Raw genomic sequence first — 24140 nt, 5'->3', positions numbered from 1 at the left:
AAGTGCCATTCTGCTGAAAATAAAAACCTCTGCATGTGACCATTTGCACAAAGTCCTTCGAATCTCAAAATTGTGTCGTTGGATTTTCCCCAAATTTGGGTACAATCTAGAACGTGCAAAGATCATCAAATCCAACAGTCGGAATTCGAACTCAAAGTTGGTAGCTCGCTGATCGAAGAGGATATTTCCGACGAATTATCCAGAAAATTCCAAATCACGACGATTCTGAAGCTCAAAATATCGGTGGAAGTTTCCCCTATAAAGTCTGAAGTTGGGGCAAAGTTTTAAGATAAGAATCGAGTGATGAGAATTCCTAAAACTCGAGTTTGAAGCTCTTAGATTATGAGTTTTACTTTTCCAAATTCGAGGGCTATGGTTAATCATTTTCCTTCCACCAACTCCAACATATTTCATATGGGATTTATAACAAGTTTCGTGAAGGAATCAGGCACTGAAAAGTTTTATAATCGGCTGCCCAATAAAAGGTTTCTAGATATACCCCGGCGAGAAACATGTTTTCCGATGAACTTTGGAAGGTTATAACTTGTGCTACAGACCACAAAAAGTTATGAACTTGGTCTCTGCTTCTTGTTTGAAACTTCATCTAAAGGTTTCGTGGAGCAATCGAATCCATTAGATGTCTATATATAACTGTAAAAAGGTAAAACCAAAGGGGTCTGATAAGAAAAAATTGAGATTTTTCTAGCTACCAATGAATAAGATGAAGTCCAAAGTCAAAGGTAAAACTTTGACCAATAAAAGTCAAAGATAAGTATATGTTGACCTTCCCTTGATTTTCTCAATCTTAACCTCCTTCCTGACCGGTTCTCACGAAAATCTTTATGGTTCCAGAAACTAGACAAACTAAGGAGTCTGTGGAAGGAAATTTGAGACAATTCGGATACTGCGCTCAAGAACGGAAATCCCAAATGTTGACGACGAGGTAAGTAGTGACCTTGGACGTTTTGTTAAAAAATACTTGTAGGAATCCATTGGATTTTCCATATGAACCCTAAAAAATACTTGTAGGATCAAAATGCTCAGAATTTAAGTAACGTTAAAATAACCCATTACTTACCAAAACCAAGAATTATGGGTAAAATGACCACTAAATGAACTCCTAAGACGACTTATGAAAATTTGAAAGCTATTGGAACACGTTAAGTAGCAAAACCAAGAATTATGGGTAAAATGACCAAAATGCCCCTAGGACGACTTATGAAAATCCAAGGTCTATACGTGCTCCAAATGGTTTCATACTTCTTATAAGGTCTATTATGAAGGACATGAAGATATGTTTGAGGTTTCAAGTTGATTGGAGCAAGTTTGGAACCTAAACCAAGTTAGGACCCAAGAAACACCTAAAGGAAATACCACAAGAATCAAGACTCTTCTAGAACCCTCTAAAGAACTCCCTAGGAATCTATGACCTTCTAGAATAACCTATGCTAAGATAGGTTCATATGTTTACAAATGCAAGTTACAACTTATGCCTCCAGAAATTACGAACCTTGGAAACTTACAATATTGAGAACCAAGAACAATACCACACAAGCTTTACAACTACCCAAGTAAGACGAATGCAAGGTACCACTCAAGGATAAGGGACCAAGGTCCTCCGACACAAAAAGTCAATCATGTCCAAAGTGACCTATGACCTCCCACCAAGCAATGCTTTTTGAGGCCCAAGATTTCTTCTTCTTGGTGGGATGCCCTGCACCATGTTTCCTGTGCAGAATATCATGATTGGCCTCATTTCTCTCACCTAAAAGAGATGCCCTGCACCATGTTACGGGTACCCAAAAGATTTGCAGGATGCCATGTTCATGTATGCACCGACCACATGACCTTTATGGTTTATCATGGGGAGTAGTCTAGGGCCATGATGGAACAAGAAGATAGTAAGTTACCCTAGCCAAGAATCAACTCCTAAGACCTCCCAAGGTACAACGTGCTCATGACTTAGACTACGCTGCTTGGAACGCATGAAGCCTTGAGCGTAGGGTTTTAGACTGTATCATAGGGCAAGCCCTTGATCCAGGATTAGACTACATCTCTTGGAACTTAAGGAGTCTTGGATGTTGGTTTTCAGACTATGCCACTTGGAATGCATGAAGCCTTGGGCATAGGTTAGCAGACGGTATTGGAGGGCAAGCCCTAAGATGCAGGTTAAGACTACGTCGCTTGGAACTCATGAAGCCATGAACGTAGGTTAAGATTGTATTGCTTAGAACGCATGAAGCCTTGGACACAGGATTGTTAGGTGCATAGCTAGTGCCATAAATCCTAGGGGAAGTGTCTTGGAGAATGAATCAAGAACAAAAAAAGAACAAAGAAAGTATCAGGAACAAAAGAAAGATCAAGATCTAGAACATGGATCAAGGTCCAAGTTCTAAAGACAAGAACCAAGAACCAAGAACCATGTACTAAGGCCCTTAAAGGATAACCAACGTTTCATAATCCAGGGACCAAGATCCTCAGGATAATCAAGATAAGAACCCCAACTCAAGAACAAGAACTGGAGAACTTAAGTACCTACAACAATAACAATAACAAGAACTGGAGAACTTAAAGTACTTACAACAATAACAAGAACAAGAACAAGACAACAACAAAGAATGTGGTACCCTAGAATATTAAGGACACGATTAAGAGCCTACAAGTAGGCTACTTACAGAGTCTTTGTCTCATTCTTTATTCTCCATTTGTTTTAGGTAATAAGGAGTTGGTCGAGGTCGGGAGCGGACTCTAAAGCAGGTGCCATAGACAAACCTCACTCGTTGTCCTCAACCTATTTGTTTTAAAGTGTTTTGTGCCCATTCCTTATTTTGTGTTTTAACTAGTATGTTGCGTTTTAAATACTTATGTATAAACTTTATTTTGATATTATGTAAATATAATTTTTTAAATTCTTTTGTTTATTTCACGAAAAATTTCCCGTCTTTTAGAACCATGGCGACAGCTCGAGCCTTACAGAGTGGTATCAGAACCCAAGGTTTCTCTATGGCCTAGCTTAGGAGGACTCCCTACCAGACGAAGTAAGTATCCCTTTAAACTTTTAACTAGCAATTTGACAGACTAATCGTTTAATAAAAAATCAAAAGTGGAGAGATTAAACTAGCAATTTGATAGAGTGAGAATATAAGATTACATATCGTTTTTAGTGTTTGTAATGGTTTCTAAAATCACTCTAAATACTTATACTTGTGTGTGTTTTGTATGCCTACTCCAAGTACATTTAGTGTTTGTAATGGTTTCTAAAATCACTTTAAATACTTATACTTGTGTGTGTTTTGTATGCCTATTCCAAGTACATTTAGTGTTTGTAATGGTTTCTAAAATCACTCTAGATACTAATACTTGTGTGTGTTTTGTATGCCTACTCCAAGTACAATTTATTAAGTTAAACATTTTTTATAAGGACTCTGAAATGTGTATTAAGAACAAGTATCAAAGAAACCAAGAATGAACAAAAGAAAACTTACCCTAATAGTTAATATAAAGGTTTCAAAAGTGGGATTTGAAACCACACCCTCTTACGAGGACTAGAATTTGAGTGTGGGGCCTTAGACCACTCAGCTATCTTGACTATTTATTTTAAGATTTAACATTTGTTGAAGAGAGGAATGAAGCATTCCTTATAAGGATTTGGAAAGCTCTCCCTAATAGACGCGTTTTAAAACTTTTAGACATACAACAATAAGTAACAGGAAAAAAAACAATATTTGTTAGCGACAGGAGAGGGGAACCAAGCATTTTCTTTAAGGTTGTGGATACCTCATCCTAGTAGACATATTTTAAAATCGTGAGGCTGATGGTGATATGTAATTAGCCAAAGTAGACAATATCTGAGAGAGGTGGGCTTGGTCTGTAACAAATTCTATTAGAGCTAGTCATAGGGTGGTGTGCCAACGAGATTACTGGGAACACAAGGGGGTGGATTGTGAAATCCCACATCGGTTGGGGAGGGGATGAAACATTTCTTATAAACATGTGAAAATCTCTCACTATTAGACGCGTTTTAAAACCGTGCAATTGACGACGATATGCAACAAGCCAAAGTAGCAAATATCTAGGCTAATACTCATAATTTGTTGGAATAGTTTAGTTGGTTAGAGCGTATGATTGTTAACGATAAGGTTGGGGAGGTTCAAGCTCTCTTTTTAGCAATGGTAATGAATCATTCCATTTTAGTATGTTGAAAAATTTAACCCTTCAATCAAAGTGGACAATGTCATATAATTATGGAGGTTCGTTATTCCTAACATTGTTACATGGTCTTAATCTAGCATCCTTAATGATAATGTTAGGTTATTTTATGGGTACCTTCGATACAAAAATATATGTAAAAAATATTTTCGCATAAAGCAGTTACAACATGCATATTCTAGTGACTCTAGGTCTCTAGAAAACTAGGGTCGTTACATATAATCTACACCTGAACTTTCTAGAACATAATAAAAAACTTGTGGTAACTTGCTCGACCAAGGATTCCATTACCGCCTACAAGTAGGTTACTTATTTAGTTGCAGTATATATTACTTTTCTATTTTGGGGGATCACTAATTGTTAGTTAAGGTCACGGAGTAGGGTCGTCTCGAGCCGTCAGTTCTATGTGTTACGAGTTGTTGTCCTTAGTTTTCAAATCTCGTAAAAAATTTTATCAATTTTTTTCTTGGTCACGTCAGTCTATGTGTTACGAGTAGTTGTCCTTATTTTTCAAATCTTGTAAAAATTCTTATCAATTTTTTTCTTTGTCGGTACGTGTCATGAAAAAAGATTTGAAGCCTTGAAAATTGAGTTATTATAGTTGTGCTTTGAAGTTTTTAAAATTGAGTTATTACCGTTGTGCCCTATTTAGCTTATCTAAGCTATTCCCGGCCATTGGTGTCATGCAATTTAACTCTTCTATGGATACCAGAAATCAGGTAATTTAGTTATGCTCTTACCATTTCCCCTACTATCTATTCAAGTTCCAATAGGTGAGTTGGCGATATATGACTATATGACTTATGACTCCTAAAAGATCAGATGACTGATGACTTGCCACTTGAGAATAGTTGGTGAATATCTAACAAGAAGACCAAAACCTACGAAAGAAAAAAAATAAAAAAATAAACAAAAAAATACAAAAACAAAAGCTTGGAGAATTAGTTAATTTCTTTGATTCAAGGTTTTTTTTGCTTCGACTAAACTTTATGGTTGGGTTGAGGATTAGGGTTGCCTGATCAATTTGGTATCAGAGCCTAGGTTGCATCTATGTGGCCTATTCTAGAATTTATTTTATCTCTTGTTTATTGGTTTATGTTTTTCTTTTCTTCAAATCTGTCCATTTATTTCTCGCTGCCATTTCCATCCTTTTCATCATCTTTTGATCTTGTTCTTATTTTCTTTTTGATGATCATATTTAGACGTTGAAAAAAAAAACAAAAAAAGAAATCCTTATAATATTTTTTCATTATAAATGGTCCTTACCATTTATTTTAGACCGTTTATATTTTTATTTCAAGATCAAATAATCTTCTATTCACATTCTTTCTTATTCCATCTAAATCTGAAATATTTGTGTTTGATATTATTTTTCTCTAGTCATTTAGACTTGAAGATAACTTCTAAATTTTAAGGTATTTTATAAGAAGGAAAGTTAGTTGTTCTCAAATCTACACTTCCATTCTCTTTGAAACTCTTTTTTCTTCAATATGCAATTACGGTATTTTTCTTCATGAGTTGCATGGTTCATATCTATTTACAAAGATTGATTTGAAATCTGGATATCATTAAATTAGAAGGCATGTAGAAGATGAATGGAAAAGAGCTTTCAAGACTAAGGTTGGATTGTATGAATGACTTGTTATGCCTTCTCGGTTAACTAATGCTTCTAGTATATTTATGCGCTTAATGAATCACGTTTTGAGAGAATATTTAGAAAAGCATGTTGTTGTACATTTTGATGATATTTTAATTTATTCAATGACTTTGTATGAGCATGCAAAGCATGTTAGGTAAGTTTTGATTATGCTTAGGAAAGAGAAACTTTGTTCTAATTTTAATAAGGACATTTTTGCATGGAAAAAGTTAACTTTCTTGGCTTCATAGTTGGTAAAAATGGATTACAAGTAACTTCTTGCTCTGAAGCTAAAGGAATCCTTAATTTGAAGGAAAAGAGACCGTAGATAGGATTTTGAAACTTACCCCTAATTTGAGCCCAAAACGGATTTTCTTCAATTGGCCTTGTACTTGAGGTTATTTCTCTTCGTTGTCTTCTATGGAAACATTCCTTGGAGGTACAATTGGGATTGTCCTTGCTTGACGTATTCTTGTGTATCCTCGGATTGAAATTTTGAGTTTTCCTTGAAGCTCTTCAATGACGAATTGGATTGGGGGAATGATTTCTAGGCACTTTCAGCATTGTAAAAACGAGTTTGAATCGAAATGGTGTAGAATTGCTCTCGAATTTGGAAGAAATCTGAGAGTAGGAGACCCAAAATCTAAACGCTTATTGCCTACTATTGCCAGCTCGATTCTTGTTCCAAACTATTGCCTAAATGTTTATGAACAACATAGCGGAAAATAGATAACATTAGTTTAAATAAAAATAAAGCAATGCCCTAATATAACCTAAGGATCATTAAAAATAACATGAATGCAACTGCCCTAAATTTGGTTCTTTGGCCTTCAACGCAACGTTGTCATCCGTAAATGGGTATCTTACCTTTACTTTAAAATAAGAGTAGCATGTGGTTTGAGTACTATAATAAATACTCAGTAAGTAATCCCACTGTTAGGGTCGGAATATGAATCACGTGTAATATAGTAGGACCTATCCTTTCATAAATACATTGTGGCATGGGCTTGGGCTTTGCTTTTCAGTTCGAGCAGAGTTGAATATGTTGTACTTCCCTACACCCAACCCATGAATGTGCACATTGACCACCAAGTGGGTTGGTATAAGAGTACTCTGTGGGTCTGCCTCGTCGAGCTTGTGCACACTCACACTACCAAATACTATGAAGGGAAAAGACCCGTATAAGGAACATAAATATTATAAGGTATGTGTCTGTACTAATCATAATGGGGAAGCATCCCAATGCACCTCCCATATAAAATACATGAGATCCTTAACATTAAAACACAACATAACGTTCCTATGAGACATACATACTTGATTCTTGTCATATTGTTCATGATTAACAATACGTAGGCATAGGGTGTACTAAACATAATATAGAAGTATCTCGATGTACGTGGTATACAAAATGCATGAGGTCCCATAACATTAAAGAATGACATATATTCATGGCGCTAGTCATACCTCCAATCTATTCCTAGCATAGTGTTCGTATGAGATATAAATACTTGATTCATTTCATATTTTTAATAATTAACAATACATGATTTTCTAATGTCTCATAGTCCTAGAATAGTGTATATGATATCATAGTGTAACTTGTATGTAACATATCGTATATCATAGCATATACATAACATAGTATATGTCATACAATCATAAAACACAACATGTGTAGGGGCCACAGGTAGCGATGTCCATTCCCTGTCATCATCCCCACCATCTATTTCATTCTCCATTTCCACGAAATTCTCTATTTATTTGTGTGGGGATCAAGGTAAGAGATTCATCGCAAGGAAGTCGTAGGGATCGGATTCCCCATGGAGAATTTTAGTGGGTTTTAAATCCAAGAGTCAGTCTTAGACGAAAAGGTCGTGTTGGAGATGAAAGGCCAAGAATCTTTACAGAAACAATGACTTTTTATGGGTTAGGAAACAATGGCATCCTAATGTCTATATTTAGTTTTAGAAGACCTTATAAATACGTTTGTTATTACTATTGTAAAACCGTAAAATAGAGTAGAGAAAAAAAAATAAAGAAACAAAGAAGCAATAGAAGATTGTTTTTCAGATAAACAGAGTGTTCTTTGTCTTCTTCAATCGTCAGTGTGTGTGAGATTTATTTCACAAATTTAGGAGTTTTCTTTAACAAATTTGTATCAAGCCAATGGCGAATGTGACGGGTCAAATGTCGCTACCGCGACTAACGAAGACAAACTACGAGAATTGGAGCATTCATATGAAAGTTTTTCTCGATTCTCAAGATGCATGGGAGGTGGTCGAAGAAGGGTTAGAAGAACCAAAAGATACCATGGGTTATACAGCGGCACGAAACAAGGTGTTAAAAGAGGTGCGATAAAAGGATAAGGGGGTCCTATACATGTTGTTCTGAGTCGTTGACGAGTCGGGCTTTGAGAAGCTTGTCAGTGCAACAACTTCAAAATAAGTGTGAGACACTTTAGGAAAAGTATTCAAAGGAATCGACCGAGTCAAGCAAGTGCGTCTCCAAACTCTTCGTGGCAAGTTGGAGAGCATGAAGATGAAGGAGTCAGAAACTGTATCTGACTACATCACGCATGTACAGACTGTGGTAAACCAACTCAACCGAAATGGAGAAATGTTAGCCGAGACCCGGGTTTTGGAGAAGATTTTAAGGTCATTAACCAACAACTTTGAGAATGTTGTATGTGCGATAGAAGAGTTAAAGGACCTAGCGACATTCACAGTCGATGAGCTAGCCGGTTCTCTCAAGGCACACGAGCAACGTAAGAAGATAAAGGAGGAAACACTTGATCAAGCACTTCAACCAAGGCGTCAATCAAAGATGAAAAGGTACTTCACTCTCAAAATTTTGAAGGTAGAGGTTTTGGCCTTGAAAGTAGTAAAAATGGTCATCCATGAACGATACTATAAGAAGAAGGGACAGTCGAGCCAAGCAAATTGGCGTGGAAGAGGACGCAGTCAAGGAAGAAGCGGCCGATCAATTTACTCCAACATTCAGTGCTACAAATGTCACAAACATGGTCACTATGCAAACGATTGTAACTTCGACAAATGGTACAACTGTGGCAGAGGGGCATTTTGTAAAAGATTGTCAAGCTGATAAAAAGATGGAAGAAACAATCAACCTAGCCTTGGATGACGCAACAAACGAAGGTCTTCTCTTGATGGCTCAAAATGAAAATCTGAAAGCGAAAGAACATGGTAGAGTAAAAGACGATGGCAGTAATTGTGAGGTGGTAGAAGCCGTTGGAAATGAGGGGATACGCAGCAAATTTGGCTAAATCGCGATTGAACACGAGAAAATCGAAGAAGGAATCTGGATTGAACACGCGATCGGCGAACGAGCCAAAGAAACTTTCGGATCATCAGAAGGAGAACAGAGATTTAGAGCAACAACCAAAATTTGCCGTGGATAAATCTGTGGAGAAGTCTCAGTTGCAGACGTTGAAATCGCTGAACGAGCGCCTTTTGAAGGAGAAAGTAGAGATTGAAAAAGAAAAGAAAGCTTTTAGAAATGGAGATTGAAAGGTTAGAGAAGAAAGTGGCGGAGCTGAGTGAGAGTTCTTTCTATCTCAAATAGGAGAAGGAAGAGAATGGGAAGGTAATTTCTGAGCTTGTGAAGAGAATTGAAGAAGGTGTGGAGAAAGAGAGGTCAGCTGCTGATGAGTCGTGGGTTCAAAACCAGAGGTGCGCTCTAGGAAGTGAAATTCTTTACATTGAAGCGTGGCACCATGCAGATCAGGTCGAACATCCTTCGAGTCAAACTGGGTTAGACGTGAGCGTGGGTCGGAGAGCTACCACGTGTCGTATATCGAGTGTAGATGCGTCACTTTACAACATGCCTGACGCGTTATTCCACCAGATCGTCAATACGTGTCCCTCAGGCTGTCTGACACATGGCTTGCCGGTTGTCTGATGCGCTTTCCCTCCCGTAAGTTGACATGTGGCTTGCCGGAAAATTTTCTCTACTGACACTCACAATACTGAATCTGGCCTTCAAAGTCAATTCATTTACCTCCTTCTTGTTCTAGAAAAGACTCTCAGAAATTTTCGAATTTCAAGCTTCATAGAAGAACATATCGAACGGCTCAGATCTAAAGAAAAATTGTGAAAGTCATTTACCTCCTTGTTCCTAAAAGGACTTGAATTTGCCCCTTCATAGAAGAACATATCGAACGGCTTAGATCTAAAGAAAAATTGTGAAAGTCATTTACCTCCTTATTCCTAAAAGGACTCTAAGAAATCTTCGAATTTCATCCTTCATAGAAGAACATATCGAACGGCTCAGATCTAAAGAAAAATTGTGAAAGTCATTGACCTCCTTGTTCCTGAAAGGACTTGAATTTGCCCCTTTATAGAAGAACATATCGAACGGCTTAGATCTAAAGAAAAATTGTGAAAGTCATTTACCTCCTTCTTGTTCCTAAAAGGACTCTCAGAAATCTTCGAATTTCATCTTTCATAGAAGAACATATCGAACGGCTCAGATTTAAAGAAAAATTGTGAAAGTCATTTACCTTCTTCTTTTTCCTGAAAGAACTTGAATTTGCCCCTTCATAAAAGAAAATATCGAACGGCTTAAATCTAAAGAAAAATTGTGAAAGTCATTTACCTCCTTCTTGTTCCTGAAAGGATTCCCAAAAATCCTCATTTACCTCCTTGTTCCTAAAAGGACTCCCAAAAATCCTCACTTACCTCTTCCTTGTTTCGGAAAGAACTCTCACAAATCCTCACTTCAAATTTCATCCCCATTTACCTCCTTCTGGTTCCTAAAAGAACTCTCAGAAATCCTCAAATTTCATCCCAGAAATCCTCATTTACCTCCTTCTAGTTCTTGAAAGGACTCTGAGAAATCCTCACCTCAAATTTCATCCAGAAATCCTCATTTACCTCATTCTTGTTCCTGAGAGGACTCAAATCCTCACTCCTTGTACCTGAAAGAACTCCCCGAAATTCTTGTTCCTAAAAGGACTCCTAGAAATTTGTAGGACTCCCAGAAATTCTTGAAATCCTCATTTACCTCCTTGTTGTTCGTGAGAGGACTCAATCCTAGAAATCCTCATTTACCTCCTTGTTCTTGAAATGACTCAAATCCTCATTTACCTTTTTGTTCCTTAAAGGACTCAAATCCTCATTTACCTTCTTGTTCCGGAAAGAACTCCCATAAATTTTTGTTCCTGAAAGGACTCCCAAATCCTCATTTACTTCCTTCTTGTATCTTAGACTCCCAGAAATTCTCTCAGAAATTCTTGAAATTCTCATTTACCTCCTTCTTGTTCTTCAAAGACTCAAATCCTCATTTATTTTATTTTCTTGAAATCCTCATTTACCTCCTTCTTGTTCCTTAAAGAACTCTCAGAAATCCTCACCTCAAATTTAATCCCAGAAATCCTCATTTACCTCCTTGTAATTCTCATTTACCAATCCTCATTTACCTTCTTTTCTTGAAATCCTCATTTACCTCCTTCTTGTTCCTTAAAGAATTCTCAGAAATCCTCACCTCAAATTTAATCCCAGAAATCCTCATTTACCTCCTTCTTGTAATCCTCATTTACCTCCTCAAATTTCATCCTAGAAATCCTCATTTACCTCCTTCTTGTTCCCGAAAGAACTCTCAGAACATATCACGACTCAAATCCGGACTCTCAGAAATCCATTTACCTCTTTCTTGTTCCTGAAAGGACAAATCCTCATCTACCTCCTTCTTGTTCCTGAAAGAACTCTCAGAACATATCACGACTCAAATCCGGACTCTCAGAAATCCTCAAATTTCATCCTTCATAGAAGAACATATCACGCCTCAGATCTAAAGAAAAATTGTGAAAGGTTACCTCGCAGGTCACGTCGGTTTAAACACGGCTCAGATCTAAAGAAAAATTGTGAAAGGTTACCTCGCAAGTCACGTCGATTTAAAGTCTTGGTGTTATAACCCCGTATCATGAAAAGATATTATTAAAAGTTAATGAAATTTGGCCTATGTAATTGTCAAACCTACGACCTTCACGTTATTAACACGACAATTAACCAATTGAGCTAATAGAGCATAGGTTTTATGCACATTATAGATCGTTGGCTCCTAAACCAGTCAATCGAGTTTCGTTTACATAACTTTATGCATAATAAACTTAAAAAAGTAATTATCTTTTAAAGTTCGTAGTGTTTTAGCTCGTATCATGAAAAGATATTATTAAAAATTATGAAATTGGCCCATGCAGGTGTTAAACCTACGACCTTCACATTATTAACACGACGCTCTAACCAACTGAGCTAATACGCCATAGGTATTATGCACAGTGTAGATCAATAACTCTTAATGTAGTCAATCGAATTTAGGTTACATAATTTTATGCATACTAAACTTAAAACTTTATGTAATACCCGAGCCTCAATTGAAAGTTTGAAATCTAAGTTTACCTTAAAAGTCGATCTCTCTCAATTTTATTGAAGGTCGTAAAGACCAAAATCCGAGATGAGACGGAAGAGAAAAAATGATGAGGAATAAAAGAACTTAAGAAAAATATAAAAGAAAAATGATAGAAAATTAAAAGGATGGTAAGGTTAATCGCTGGAGGGTAATTTGGTCACTATACCCTCCTTTTTAGTAACATACGAATAAAAGAGAAAGAAAAAAAAAAAGAAAAAAAAAGAAAAAAGGGGGGTCCAAACGAAACCCCATCCATAATCCTGCAAAAGGGAGATAGTGAGAGAACCTAGAGAGAGGAGAAATGATGAACCGCCGGAAGACTCACCGAAAACTACCGTCGGAGTCTATTCCGGTGAGGATCATGATGCAAGGAGGTGAAGATCATGCAGAGAGACTTTCTTGGAAGGGAAAAGAGAATGTGGGTGGCCGGACTCCCATTTTTCATCAAGAAGTCGGAAAACCCGCAAGGTAAGGATCTTGAACGTTTTCTCAGATCTACGGTTTTCCCTTTGTGAATCAAGATCTCAAATCTTATATATTCATCTGGGAACAACTCTACGCATGATCTGTGAAGAAGTTTGGCCGAGACCTCAACCCGAAGGCGGAGATCCGCGAGTCGTCCGAGAACGGTGAGTGAAAGTCCGATCTTCTTAACTCGTCCGGTAGTTAATCAAAAATTACGAAAAAATACGAGGATAAAGCTAATAACACGATCTAAAACTTTGTCGAAGGAATCATGTCGATCCGATCTACGGATCGAAAGATATAAAAATCGGAAAAGAAGGTTGTGTTTCGGTTTTCAGAGGGCAGAGAAGAAAGGAGAAGAAGAAAGAAGAAAGGAGTCGGCCGGCGAGCGGCGGATGGTGGCGACAGGCGCCGGACGGCTGCGACAGGCGCCGGACACGCGTCGACCATCGGCTGGAGCAACGCAGCTCCAGCGATGCGTCGACACGTGTCGCCCGCAAGCCGGGCCGAATCGCGACGCGAGCCGAGCCGACCCGCGACTACGCGGAGGCGGGCGCGCGTGGCAGGCGTGCAGCCTGCGACTGGCGTCTTCCCGCGCGCGTGGCCACGCACTCCCAGTGTGCTGCTGGCGCGTGAGCGCGCGTGGAACGACCAATTTGGCCCGGTTGCTTTCTGTTTGCCCGACTTTTGTCCTGGTTCCAGTTCTAATACTGTTCTTACGTGAATAGGGACCTAATTTAAAGAAATCAGTACTTTTGGATACATCACGGGCTAAGAAACGCTAGCGAAGGGGCACGCGTCAACCAGGTAAGTCACCACCCGGTATTTAGGAAGAAATACTTGTAGGGTTCGCTTGGATTGTATGTATGCATGTTAGTAATTTTGCCTTAAATTAGCTCTCCATGAATGAGATTAATTAGATGGATTGTTATGATGTGTTGGGTGAATTATCTGAGTGTTGCTTGTATGCTTTAAGCTTCCGTTGTACGTATGCATGCGTTTAATTTATGTTAGAATTGTGTATGCCGGGTTTTGGGTGCTCGATGGACGAATTTGCCCCATTGAACGCGAACCTCGTGCTCTGGGTGCGTGATGGAGGTCATCGTCCCGTTGAGCCGGTATGCCTAGTTTGCATGAATTACATACTATGATGTTAGAAGAAGATTGCATGCACCCTCTGTTAATTGCTAGGCCCATTTCTATGATAAGATTAGGGAATTTCTTTTAGGAGCGATATGCTGCTTTAGACAGACTTAATTTTCCCCTAGAAACTTAGCGGTTTACCACGGTAAGGAAGTACCTAAGGGGGTTCATAGGTTGCTAGCGTGAGAACGGTATCTATAGCTTCGTGGTAGGACCAAGGGTCCCTGATCAGTCCTTACTGTTCTTAGCCATTTCGCATGGGAAATGTGTCCCCACGTCGTACAGCCCATTAGCTGCATGGGAACGGGTTGGGTCACGCCCCCCCATAGGAGGACTACATGGGCGTAGGGGTATTCAGCACACCCCTAGGCTAGGTACCATGTAGTTCTAGATAGCCATGTAGAGGTAGCGCCTCATAGAGAGATACCGACCATATTAGCTTGGCATAAGGAACCGCTAGGTGACTAATGAAAGGACGATAAACCGGTGAAATTCAAGGGGCAAGCCCCAAGAGACTAAGGTTAGAACCCGAGGTCCTAGAACCGAATTAGGAAACCGTGGGAGTTCTGTTAAATTAAGATGCGAAGAGAGCCTACAAGTAGGTGGCTTACTAAGTATAATTTTTATACTCATCCCGTTCTCATTTATTTTTCTCAGGTGTTCACTGGCTGCTGGTCGAGGTAGAGAAGCATTTGAGAGTTGTACAGTCACAGAGGGGGTCGTTTCGGAGCGTCAGTCCCTTTTCGGTCTTTTAGAGTCTTTTGTATTTGCAATTTCTTTTGTAATAATTAACCAAGGAAATTTCTCTCTTTTGTTTTAATTCAAAGTATTTTTATATTTTTACCTTGGTTTTCTTTTCTTCTATTTTCTTTTTGTTTGTTTTCGATTTCGTCTTTTGGTTCACGGTCTGATTTTCGAAGCCTCGAAAATCGGGTCGTGACACTTTAAGTCGTTATCTTTAAAGTTCGTAATGTTGTAACCCCGTATCATGAAAAGATATTATTAAGAATAAATGAAATTAGCCCATGCAGGTGTCAAACCAATGACCTTCTCATTATTAGCACGACGTTCTAACCAACTGAGCTAATAGGCCATAGGCCTTATGCACATTGTAGATCGGTAACTCCTCATTTAGTCAATCGAGTTTCGCTTACATAATTTTATGCACAATAAACTTAAAACTATAAGTGATTATCTTTTAAATCTAATATCATTAAATATATCATTATTGAGAATTAATGAAATTGACCATGCAAGTGTCAAACCTGCCGTAGCTCCTAATCTAGCCAATCGAGTTTAGGTTACATAATTTAATGCATAATAATACTTAAAACTCTCTAATTTTAAGTCATTATGAAATTAGCCCATCCAACCTTCGTGTTATTAACACGACGTTCTAACCAACTAATCTAATAGGCCACAAGTTTTATGCTCATTGCAGAGCAGTAGCCCTTAAACCAGTCAATCGAGTTTAGGTTACATAATTTTATGCATAATAAACTTAAAACTTTAGGTTGTTATCTTTTAAAGTTTGTAGTGCTTTAACCCGTATCATTGAAGATATCATTGAGAATTAATGAAATTGACTCATCCAAGTGGCAAACCTGCCACCTTCGCACTTAATTAGCGCGACATTCTAACAAACTTAGCTAATGGAACAAAGGATTTATGCAAATTGCAGATCAATAGCTCCGAATCTAACCAATCGAGTTTAGGTTACATAATTTTATGCTTAATAAAACTTCAAAACTTTCCAATTTTAAGACATTATCTTTAAAGTTCGTAGTCTTGTAACCCCGTATCATGAAAAGATATTATTAAGAAAATTAATGGTATTGCCCAACGGTAAAAGGGAGGTCCATCACTTCATTTCATAAGCCCACTTGAACGGTTTAAAGTTAGTCAAAGAATATGTTTTTTGACGGCTCTAGTTCAATAATTTACTGATCCGGCTTGGGTTTGATACGCTCGTACCCTTTCTTCTTTCAAATTTTCAAATGCTTAAATTAGTATGACTACCTTTTGGCTAGTTAAATTTTTAGGATCAAGATTATATTATTAATGCACAGGTAGGTTTAGTTAGTTTATATACTTATGAGTAAGTTTAAATTATTTTATGGGTGAGTTAATTTCAATAGTAGAATTTTAATTTATAATTGTTGGACTTCTTGGGCAAAATTAAAATTTAGAGGCCAGCATTAAGCTAACGTCAAATGGTCGTAGTAGCTTCAGCTTAGGCTAACCAAGTAAGTGGACTTACCATCATTTTTTATAATTGTGTGTTGTCTGATGACACGTTCTCGTGGCTTTGCACATTGTAATAGCCCAAACCCATCGCTAGCAGATATTGTCTTCTTTGGATTTTCTGGATTACCTTAAGCTTTTAAAACGCATAGAGAAATTTTCACACCCTTATAAAGAATGTTCCACTCTCCAACTGTTGTGGGATCTCACAATCCGCCCTCTTTATATAGAGGTATCAAGTTGGCTTAAGGGTTCATCTTGTTATCTTTTTTGTCTCAGATTAGCTTCCTCGAATCGATATGAAGACTATTATAAAACAAGTCTAGAAACCTTGTTCAATATTTGATTCATAAAAATTACTTAAGCTATGGGAAATTAGTGAGCCTAACAACATCACTCTAACTCACACAACGATGTCGAACTCCGAGAAAACCTTTTAACCTTGCCTTCTTGGTTCATATGCTTGAGGGAACCCTTGTTTCTATATGTATGCATGTTTTTTTTTCTTTTTAATAACTATCTAGATCAACTTTTAATGTTCATATATCGTGTGGGCCCATTCTTTCCTCTTAATGACTTGAGCTATTGCTCTCTAAAACAAATGTTAAGGAGTGTGAATTCCTGACTTAGTAGCTCATATATCGATTTAAGCTCTCTCTATAAATCCTGAAGTAGGAGCTTTCGTTTGGAGCAAGAATCGAGCTAAGTCGAACCTTCAACTGTGAGTTGTTATAGCCTCTGATAATTTGGGTTTCTTACTCGCAGATTTCTTCCAAATTTGAGAGCCATAGTCAATCATTTTCCTTCAAACCTGCTTTTGCACCTTCTAAATGAGACTACCCACAAGTTTGGTCATGAAATAAAGTGTTGAAGGTGCCTCAAACACAACTTCTCAATTTGGTTCGTCTTTAAAGGAAGATGGTTGAAGCTCGAAAATTAAATAAGAGGCTACATGAAAATTTTTCAAGAAACCTATCATCTTCGATTTTCGAACCTCCAAGGAATATTTCCATAGAAGACCACGAAGACTCAGAGCAAGTCCAATTGAAGAAAATTATTTTCGTTTAAAATTTTGGAGCAAGGATCGAAGTCTTACTTACAATCCATTTTCTTCAAAATTGACCCTTTCTTTAGCTTTAGAAGATTAGGTTGAGCGCTTTTAATGAAGAAATCGAGAGTTAATACGTCTTAGATAAGGTTGCCTAAGGAAACAAAATTCTGCTTTCTTGAATAAGTTGCAGACGGAGGATCAAATTCCAAAATTAAGACCATGCACTTTAAGACATCATCATCTTTAAGTTTTATAAAGAAATCGAGGGGAGAAATGCTCAAGGCGAAGACCATGGGACCATAGGTGTTCATAAAATTTGTCTTATAAATTTATGAAATTGAAAAAATAACTAATATTTTTATGCACTTCCAAAGACCATGGGACCATAGATGTTCATAAAATAAAATAAATAATATTTTTATACACTTCCAAGTATATATCGTATAGATCTCTAAACAAGTTCTAACTTTTTATCTATTATGTATGTGAATTTTAAGTAAAAAAATACAGAAAAGGTTCTACCAAGATTTGAACTCGGGTTACTGGATTTAGAGTCCAATGTCCTAACCACTAGACCATGGGACCACAAATTTTTTAAGATTTGTGTGTTATAAATATATGAACTTTAAAAAGAATAATAGTATCTTATTTGTTTCTTATAGATCTCTAAATTTTGAAAATGATTTGTGTCTTTGTTTTTAGTTCTATATTTGATAGGGTTTCAACGCAACAAAATTAATTAATTTATTAGATCATTTGTACAATTATTCAACCATTCTTCTTCACTCATTTCCATCCTACTTCCATCCTACTTTAATAGAGTTCAAAGAAAGATTATTTTGAAACAAATTTAAAATTTATTTGAATATTCTAGGTAACATTACGGAAGTAAAAAAAATCAAATTATTTATGTTTACTCTATTTTTATAAAAAGAAGACAATAATGAAACCCATGTGCTACGTATTAATATATCAATGACTATTTAGATCTAAACAGTTAGTGTTGTCTTTCTCAACTTGTTAATACAATCTCTAATAAATACAAAGTTAATAGTGAGAAAAGAAAAAACAACTCGCATTCTAAGGACATGTAAATAAAATATAGATTGTCAAGTCGTTTTGGAGTACTCTTTATTAACTCCAATTTGGTGTGGAAGGGCTGGATGGAAACTCAACCTTACCAGCACCTTCTCTTTTGGTATTTTTTTTAAGGATTGCACAATATCTCACATATATATTAAAAAAATTATATAAAACAAATAATAGAAGAGAGAAAATAAAAAAAGAATGTGGATTAGATATTTATATTGATGACTTCGAGTATGAATGCAAAAAATTCACAAAATACATCTTTAAAATGGTAGATATGGTTCTATTTACTATATGTATTTTTATTATGTATAACAAACTACCGTATATAATGATTTACATTCATTACTATACATTAGATGTTTGTTATACACGACATTCAGAATAAATGTCATTTACCTATAATCTTACTACGTGTAGCGAGTTATTGAGTAAGTTATAAATACGCAACTGACTTCTGAGTGAACAAAACTTTCATATAAGTCTTTTAATAAAAATGAAGTTTTCATTTAAGTTCTCCCCTGATGAAGTTAAAATTTATTTTTCATTGAATTCAAACGTGCATAGGTTCTTGGGTCTAACCGGGTAGTACCTACGTTTTGTGCGAGATTTTGCCAATATAGTTTCACCACTCATGCACCAGACTAGGAAGGGTGTTCCATTTGTATGTGCTGAGACATTTGAAGCGAGCTTCCAAGGTTTGAAGCTCAGGTTAGTGTCGATGCCAGTATTTACGGTTCTAAAGATTTAGGAGGTTATATTGTTTGTAGTGATGCCTCCAAAAAAAGGGTTCGAGTGTATGTGGATACAACATTGGAAGGTCATAGCCTATACATCTCGTTAGTTAAAGGACATGCATCTCGTCAGTTATATTGGAATTGATCATAATGTTTAGTTAAGTTAAGTTATTAGTAGGTCCTAAGCATGTTATATTAATTGCTATAGGTAAGAGTTAGACGTTGGATTGTTGTTTCGAGGTGTCTACCAAATTGTTAATGACTTTGGCCAAGACCAACCAAGTAAGCCACCTTATTGTTTGAGTTAGGCTATTGTTTAATCTATGAGGGTGCATGTCATGTGGCTTATAATTGTACCATAAATATGTGTTATGTTTATGTTATGAGATGTTTATGTATCTTTGTATTGGTATGAGACATACGTCACGTATGCATGTAAACCCATTACACTTTTTTTTATGAATGAACTGAAACGTCATGAATGAAATGTATATCTTACATGTAAAGTTTGTGATTAATTGTGAGATGTCATGCATACATGTTACATAAATGAACTCTGTTATGAAAGGAAAAAGAAATGAAAGATATTAAATGTTATGTAATGAAAGGTAAATTATGGAACCTTATACATGTTTGTAATATCATATGCATTGGGATACTTTTTCATTATGTTATGTTAGTACGGGCATGTACGTTTGATATTTATGTTCGTCGTGATATCATGCTAGCATTTTTTTTCTATGGCATGTGGTGACGTATAATGTGTTGTGCCCGACCAAGTCAAGCCCAGGGGTACGATACGAGCCCACCCCGTGGGCCCATGTGCATGGATGTAGGTCGTGATGGTGTTAATAACACATGAGGAAGCAATTTGGATCTTAGGCACTTTTAGAATATCAAATTCCTTTTTTCCCACGAACCGGTTTCGAACCACCACTAGTGTCTTCTCCACTATCCTCCGGCCTTAGAACAGGATTGTGGAATCTAGTGAGTGACTAAACTTGGGAGGGATTTTGTATATATGAAGAGAGTGTTTGTGAGAGGTTTTTCTCCAAGAAGAGACCTTCAATGTACCATGATCACTCTATTTAAAGAGTCATGTTTGCATGCAAATTTGAGATCACCAAATTTTGACACTCAAAATTCCACTCAAATGTTTGGAATTATGCCGCAAGCATGCATGTTTGAGTCAACCAAATTTTGACACTCAAAATTCCACTCAAATTTGTGGGGTTTATTTGGCATGCAAGTTAGGTTAAACCAAATTTTGACACCTCAAAATTCCACTAAGGATTTTTTCATTGAATGAAGTCAACACTATGACTTTCTTCATTTTAATTCAACAATTAATTTGAATAATTAATTTCAAATTAAAGTAATATTAAATGATTAATTAAACTATTTAATTAATATTTAATATTAACTCAAAAGCCAATCCCAATCAATTCCGACACATATTTGATTAAAATATTTAAATCTTATTTAAATATTTCAAATTCTCTCTTTTTGTTTAATTCGTATATAGAACAAAAATGCGGTTCAATATATCGTATATATGTAGCGCATATTCCCTAATTGGAATTCGAACACTTTGAACTCACTCATCACACTGTTCTATTATTTAGTTCGATATGAGCTAGTAGAGGAACCTAGTAGACTTATAGATCATGGGCTCCAATGATCTAAGATTAACCAGTTAAACTCATTAACCTTGTTAATCAACAACACTCGTTAACTACTAGGACACTCCACTATAGCCTAGTAGTTGCACTCCCCTCACTATAGATATATTTCTTTCCATTTGATTTAACCATGATTAGTAAGTCGATCCTTCACAGGTGGTTCGTAGCTAAAGCTGGGTCAATTAGCCGTTTTACCCCTAATGTTGCTTCTTGTTCCTTATGTCCCACTGATCCTCTTATGAACAATTGGTTTGTGGTCCAACCAGTAAACCGAATCCCTCTCAGGCCAATGAGTGGGTGGGGCCCCTTGTTCAAGACCTGGAGTCAGTACTTAAGGGAACTACTCCTCTTCTATCCCTAAAACTGGGTAGGAGCAAATTCCATCTTGCACCCCACGTCCCCAACTATTCACCCAGTCTTACCCCTGAAATGGGAGGCCTATTGAGTCGGCAAACTCGAGCCACTCTCACCCATGCAAATCTAAGAATAATTCCGAATAAATAGGAGTTCATGGTTAGCTCAGAATTAAGATCGAGTTACCTAGGTCATCGAATGAAAAAAAAAATCAGTCTCAACAGTAAACGACATTATAGAGTGAGTGGTTTTCTTCATGGTCTGATCTTATGCAATACTCATTGCATAGGACGCCCCCACTCACATTCTCCACATGTACAATTTAGTGATCACATTGTTTATATCATATACAAAAGTGGGCCGCATCCATAATGTCCTCAGAATAAGGTATTCAGCCTTATCCTTATACTATAGATCCTTTTGACTATATACTTGAACTTGGTCCACTCTTATGTTTCTACATATAGTTCAAGTAATCATACTATAGCCAGAGTGTTCTTATTTTATTGGATTTAGATTAATGATCGTAAAGTTCACTATATTCAATAACAATCTTTAATGAATAAACAACAATAATGACTTTATTGACAATAGAATATGTTTTTGTTTACAAACTATGAGTTTTAGGACATAAAACCCAACAGGCTGTGTATGAAGAAGTACCATGCATCCAATCCTTCCCGAAACTATAAGAGCCCAAGGCTATGTTATGTTTATAAAAGATAGGTCTCACTCATATATTACATGTGTTTATGTATCAAACTCCAATAGTTGGGTCACGAGTATTTTATAAAATACTTAAGCCATGTACTAACTTAATCTCTTCGGTATAGGTAAAGAACCTATGAATTGATGAAGGTGAACATTGGGCAGGCCATGGAAGTCAGAATAGACAATAATAGGGCAGCTGAATGTTTTGAATGTCTTGAATTTTAAGTTAGTACATGATAGGACATATTGGATTTCAGTCAATTTTGTTAGGTGTTTGTGTGAAGCTTGATTTTCCTTTAAAACGGTTGAATTTCATGTTTTGAATTGATTATGTAAGTCCATGACCTTATTTTAAAAATATCTATTATGAATTTCTGCATTTATGATTTAAGCAGGCATGAGTTACGTCACTAATTAGCTTAAGAAACTTAGGGGTGTTACATTTTATGTTATGATATGAATGAAATATATGTTATGAATCTACGTTGCGATATGAATGATAACCTTCACATATTGCACCACACGTATTATGTTAACATGTTCACTTTGTGCCTATGAGACATTGATAAACCATGTATATTAACCATAAAATATTTGTCCAGTATACATATGTATGCCTCATAGGAATGCTATGTCATGAAAAATAAAATGGATGTATGATTTGCATCATAACTATGTATCATGATTCGAAACTATAGGACCTCATTCATTTCGCATGTCAAATGCATCAAGAGACTTTCACGTTATGATTAGTACACATGTGTACACTTTCTTATTATGTACACTATGATATTATGCATGCTCCTTTCCCTTTGTGGTTTCTGGCAACGTTAGTGTTCGCTAGCCTGCCATCAGACCCATGAGGTATGTATACGAGCTCACTTAATGAATCCATGTACGCATGTGTCTTTCGTGTGTAGAAAAGTACTACACATCAAACCTTACTCGAACTTGAAATAGAGAATAAGGTCAGGATGTCTTAAGAAAAGATAGATCCCACCATGATTGTATGTGATTGCATTTTTTAACCTGAATAGTGGGGTACTTACTAAGTATTTTTAAATACTCAAGTCACGTGCTACTTTTTTTTAGGTAAAGGTAAGCCAACAATGTATGAATGATGGTGTCACTGTGGAGACCATGATAGTGAAGTCAAGGTAGTTGCATTTGCATTTGATGTAGTAGCCCTTAGATTTGATAAGTGTGTTGCATTATTTTAAATTATTGTATTTTGATTTCGATATTGGTTGGTTTAAATGGTTTTTTATGAATCTTTGAGTCCATGACATTTTTTTAGTAAATTATTTTAAAGGATTTCTGTACTTGGTAATCATGACATGCATGTCGTAGGGACCTTATTTTTTAATGGGAAAATTAGAGTCGTTAGACAATAAGTAATCGATTGTACTCGATATATAATCTAAAATTTTTTAATTCTCGTACTCATTTAAAATGCATTTTAAGTACATCAATTGATAATAATAAATTAGATATATTTTATGGTGTATCAAATTGTTTATGTACTAGTTAAAAATAAAAACAAATGTAATAGTTGGTTAGAGCATGTGGCTGTTAACCACAAGGTCAGAGGTTTAAACCCTCCTTCTAGTGATGGGAATGAGTCATTCCTTATGGTTGTGGAAATTTTTACCTACTCTAAATGAACTGAAGCCGACACTATAATTTATGAACAATGTAATAATAGGAAACCCCACGATGTTCTACAAGTTTAGCTATGCGATAAAAGTTGGCTTATGCGATAAACCATTAAAACTTAGCACTTGAAGTATAATTTAGCAACTCCGGTTAAGCTTCTCATGTAAGTGGCTTCACTACTATTTGGTTATTATGTTATGACTTATTGTAATGATGAGATATATAATGTTATGGAATATCATATTGACACGTTATGCCTATGAACGTCACTACTTTATTCATAGTTATATGCCATTATTTTAAACAATTGGGATCACATTCATATTATATGTTCACATGTACCAAAATACCTCCCCGTCATGATTAGTACGGACACATAGCTGACGACATTTATGTTGACAATGATGTTATGATACGATATTGTATACACCACAATACTATGTGCACTCCCTTACCTCCATGATATACCAACAGCATGAGTGTATGCTAGTTGAAGCCCGGGTCAATTGGTAGGTATGCGAGCTCGCCTGGGAGCAAATGTGTGTGTATGTAAGTTGTGAGTAGAGAAGTACTGCACATCAAATTCTACCCGGACAGGAATATTAGACCAGGGCCATGAAATGATGTTTTATGATAACCATGATTTCACGTGTATGCATTACCCTATACTAGTAGTGGGGTTACTTAATGAGTATTTCTTAAAATACTCAATACATGCATTGCTCTTATTTTTT

The 24140-nt window shown here is 36.4% G+C and overlaps 1 protein-coding gene across 1 annotated transcript; it reads left to right on the top strand.

Annotated features, from left to right (window-relative positions):
* The first annotated feature begins 12497 nt into the window (after positions 1–12497).
* LOC111434807 lies at positions 12498–13375 on the top strand. The gene is made up of 4 exons (XM_023072189.1): positions 12498–12508; positions 12552–12742; positions 12822–12903; positions 13006–13375. Exons 2-4 carry the CDS (start codon positions 12658–12660, stop codon positions 13373–13375), a joined length of 537 nt encoding a protein of 178 aa, XP_022927957.1. The 5' UTR covers positions 12498–12508; positions 12552–12657.
* The last annotated feature ends 10765 nt before the right edge of the window (positions 13376–24140 follow it).

Source organism: Cucurbita moschata, unplaced genomic scaffold (assembly GCF_002738365.1).
Source record: "Cucurbita moschata cultivar Rifu unplaced genomic scaffold, Cmos_1.0 Cmo_Scf00046, whole genome shotgun sequence".
Classification (NCBI taxonomy): domain Eukaryota; kingdom Viridiplantae; phylum Streptophyta; class Magnoliopsida; order Cucurbitales; family Cucurbitaceae; genus Cucurbita; species Cucurbita moschata.
The sequence above is the reverse complement of the archived record's forward strand: the minus strand, read 5'-3'. Positions and strand labels throughout refer to the sequence as shown.

Coding starts and splice junctions, on each gene's coding strand:
- LOC111434807 (XM_023072189.1), top strand. CDS start 12,658: ATGCAGAGAGACTTTCTTGGAAGGGAAAAGAGAATGTGGGTGGCCGGA. Junction 12,743..12,821: donor GAAGTCGGAAAACCCGCAAG/GTAAGGATCTTG, acceptor ATATTCATCTGG/GAACAACTCTACGCATGATC. Junction 12,904..13,005: donor CCGCGAGTCGTCCGAGAACG/GTGAGTGAAAGT, acceptor ACTTTGTCGAAG/GAATCATGTCGATCCGATCT.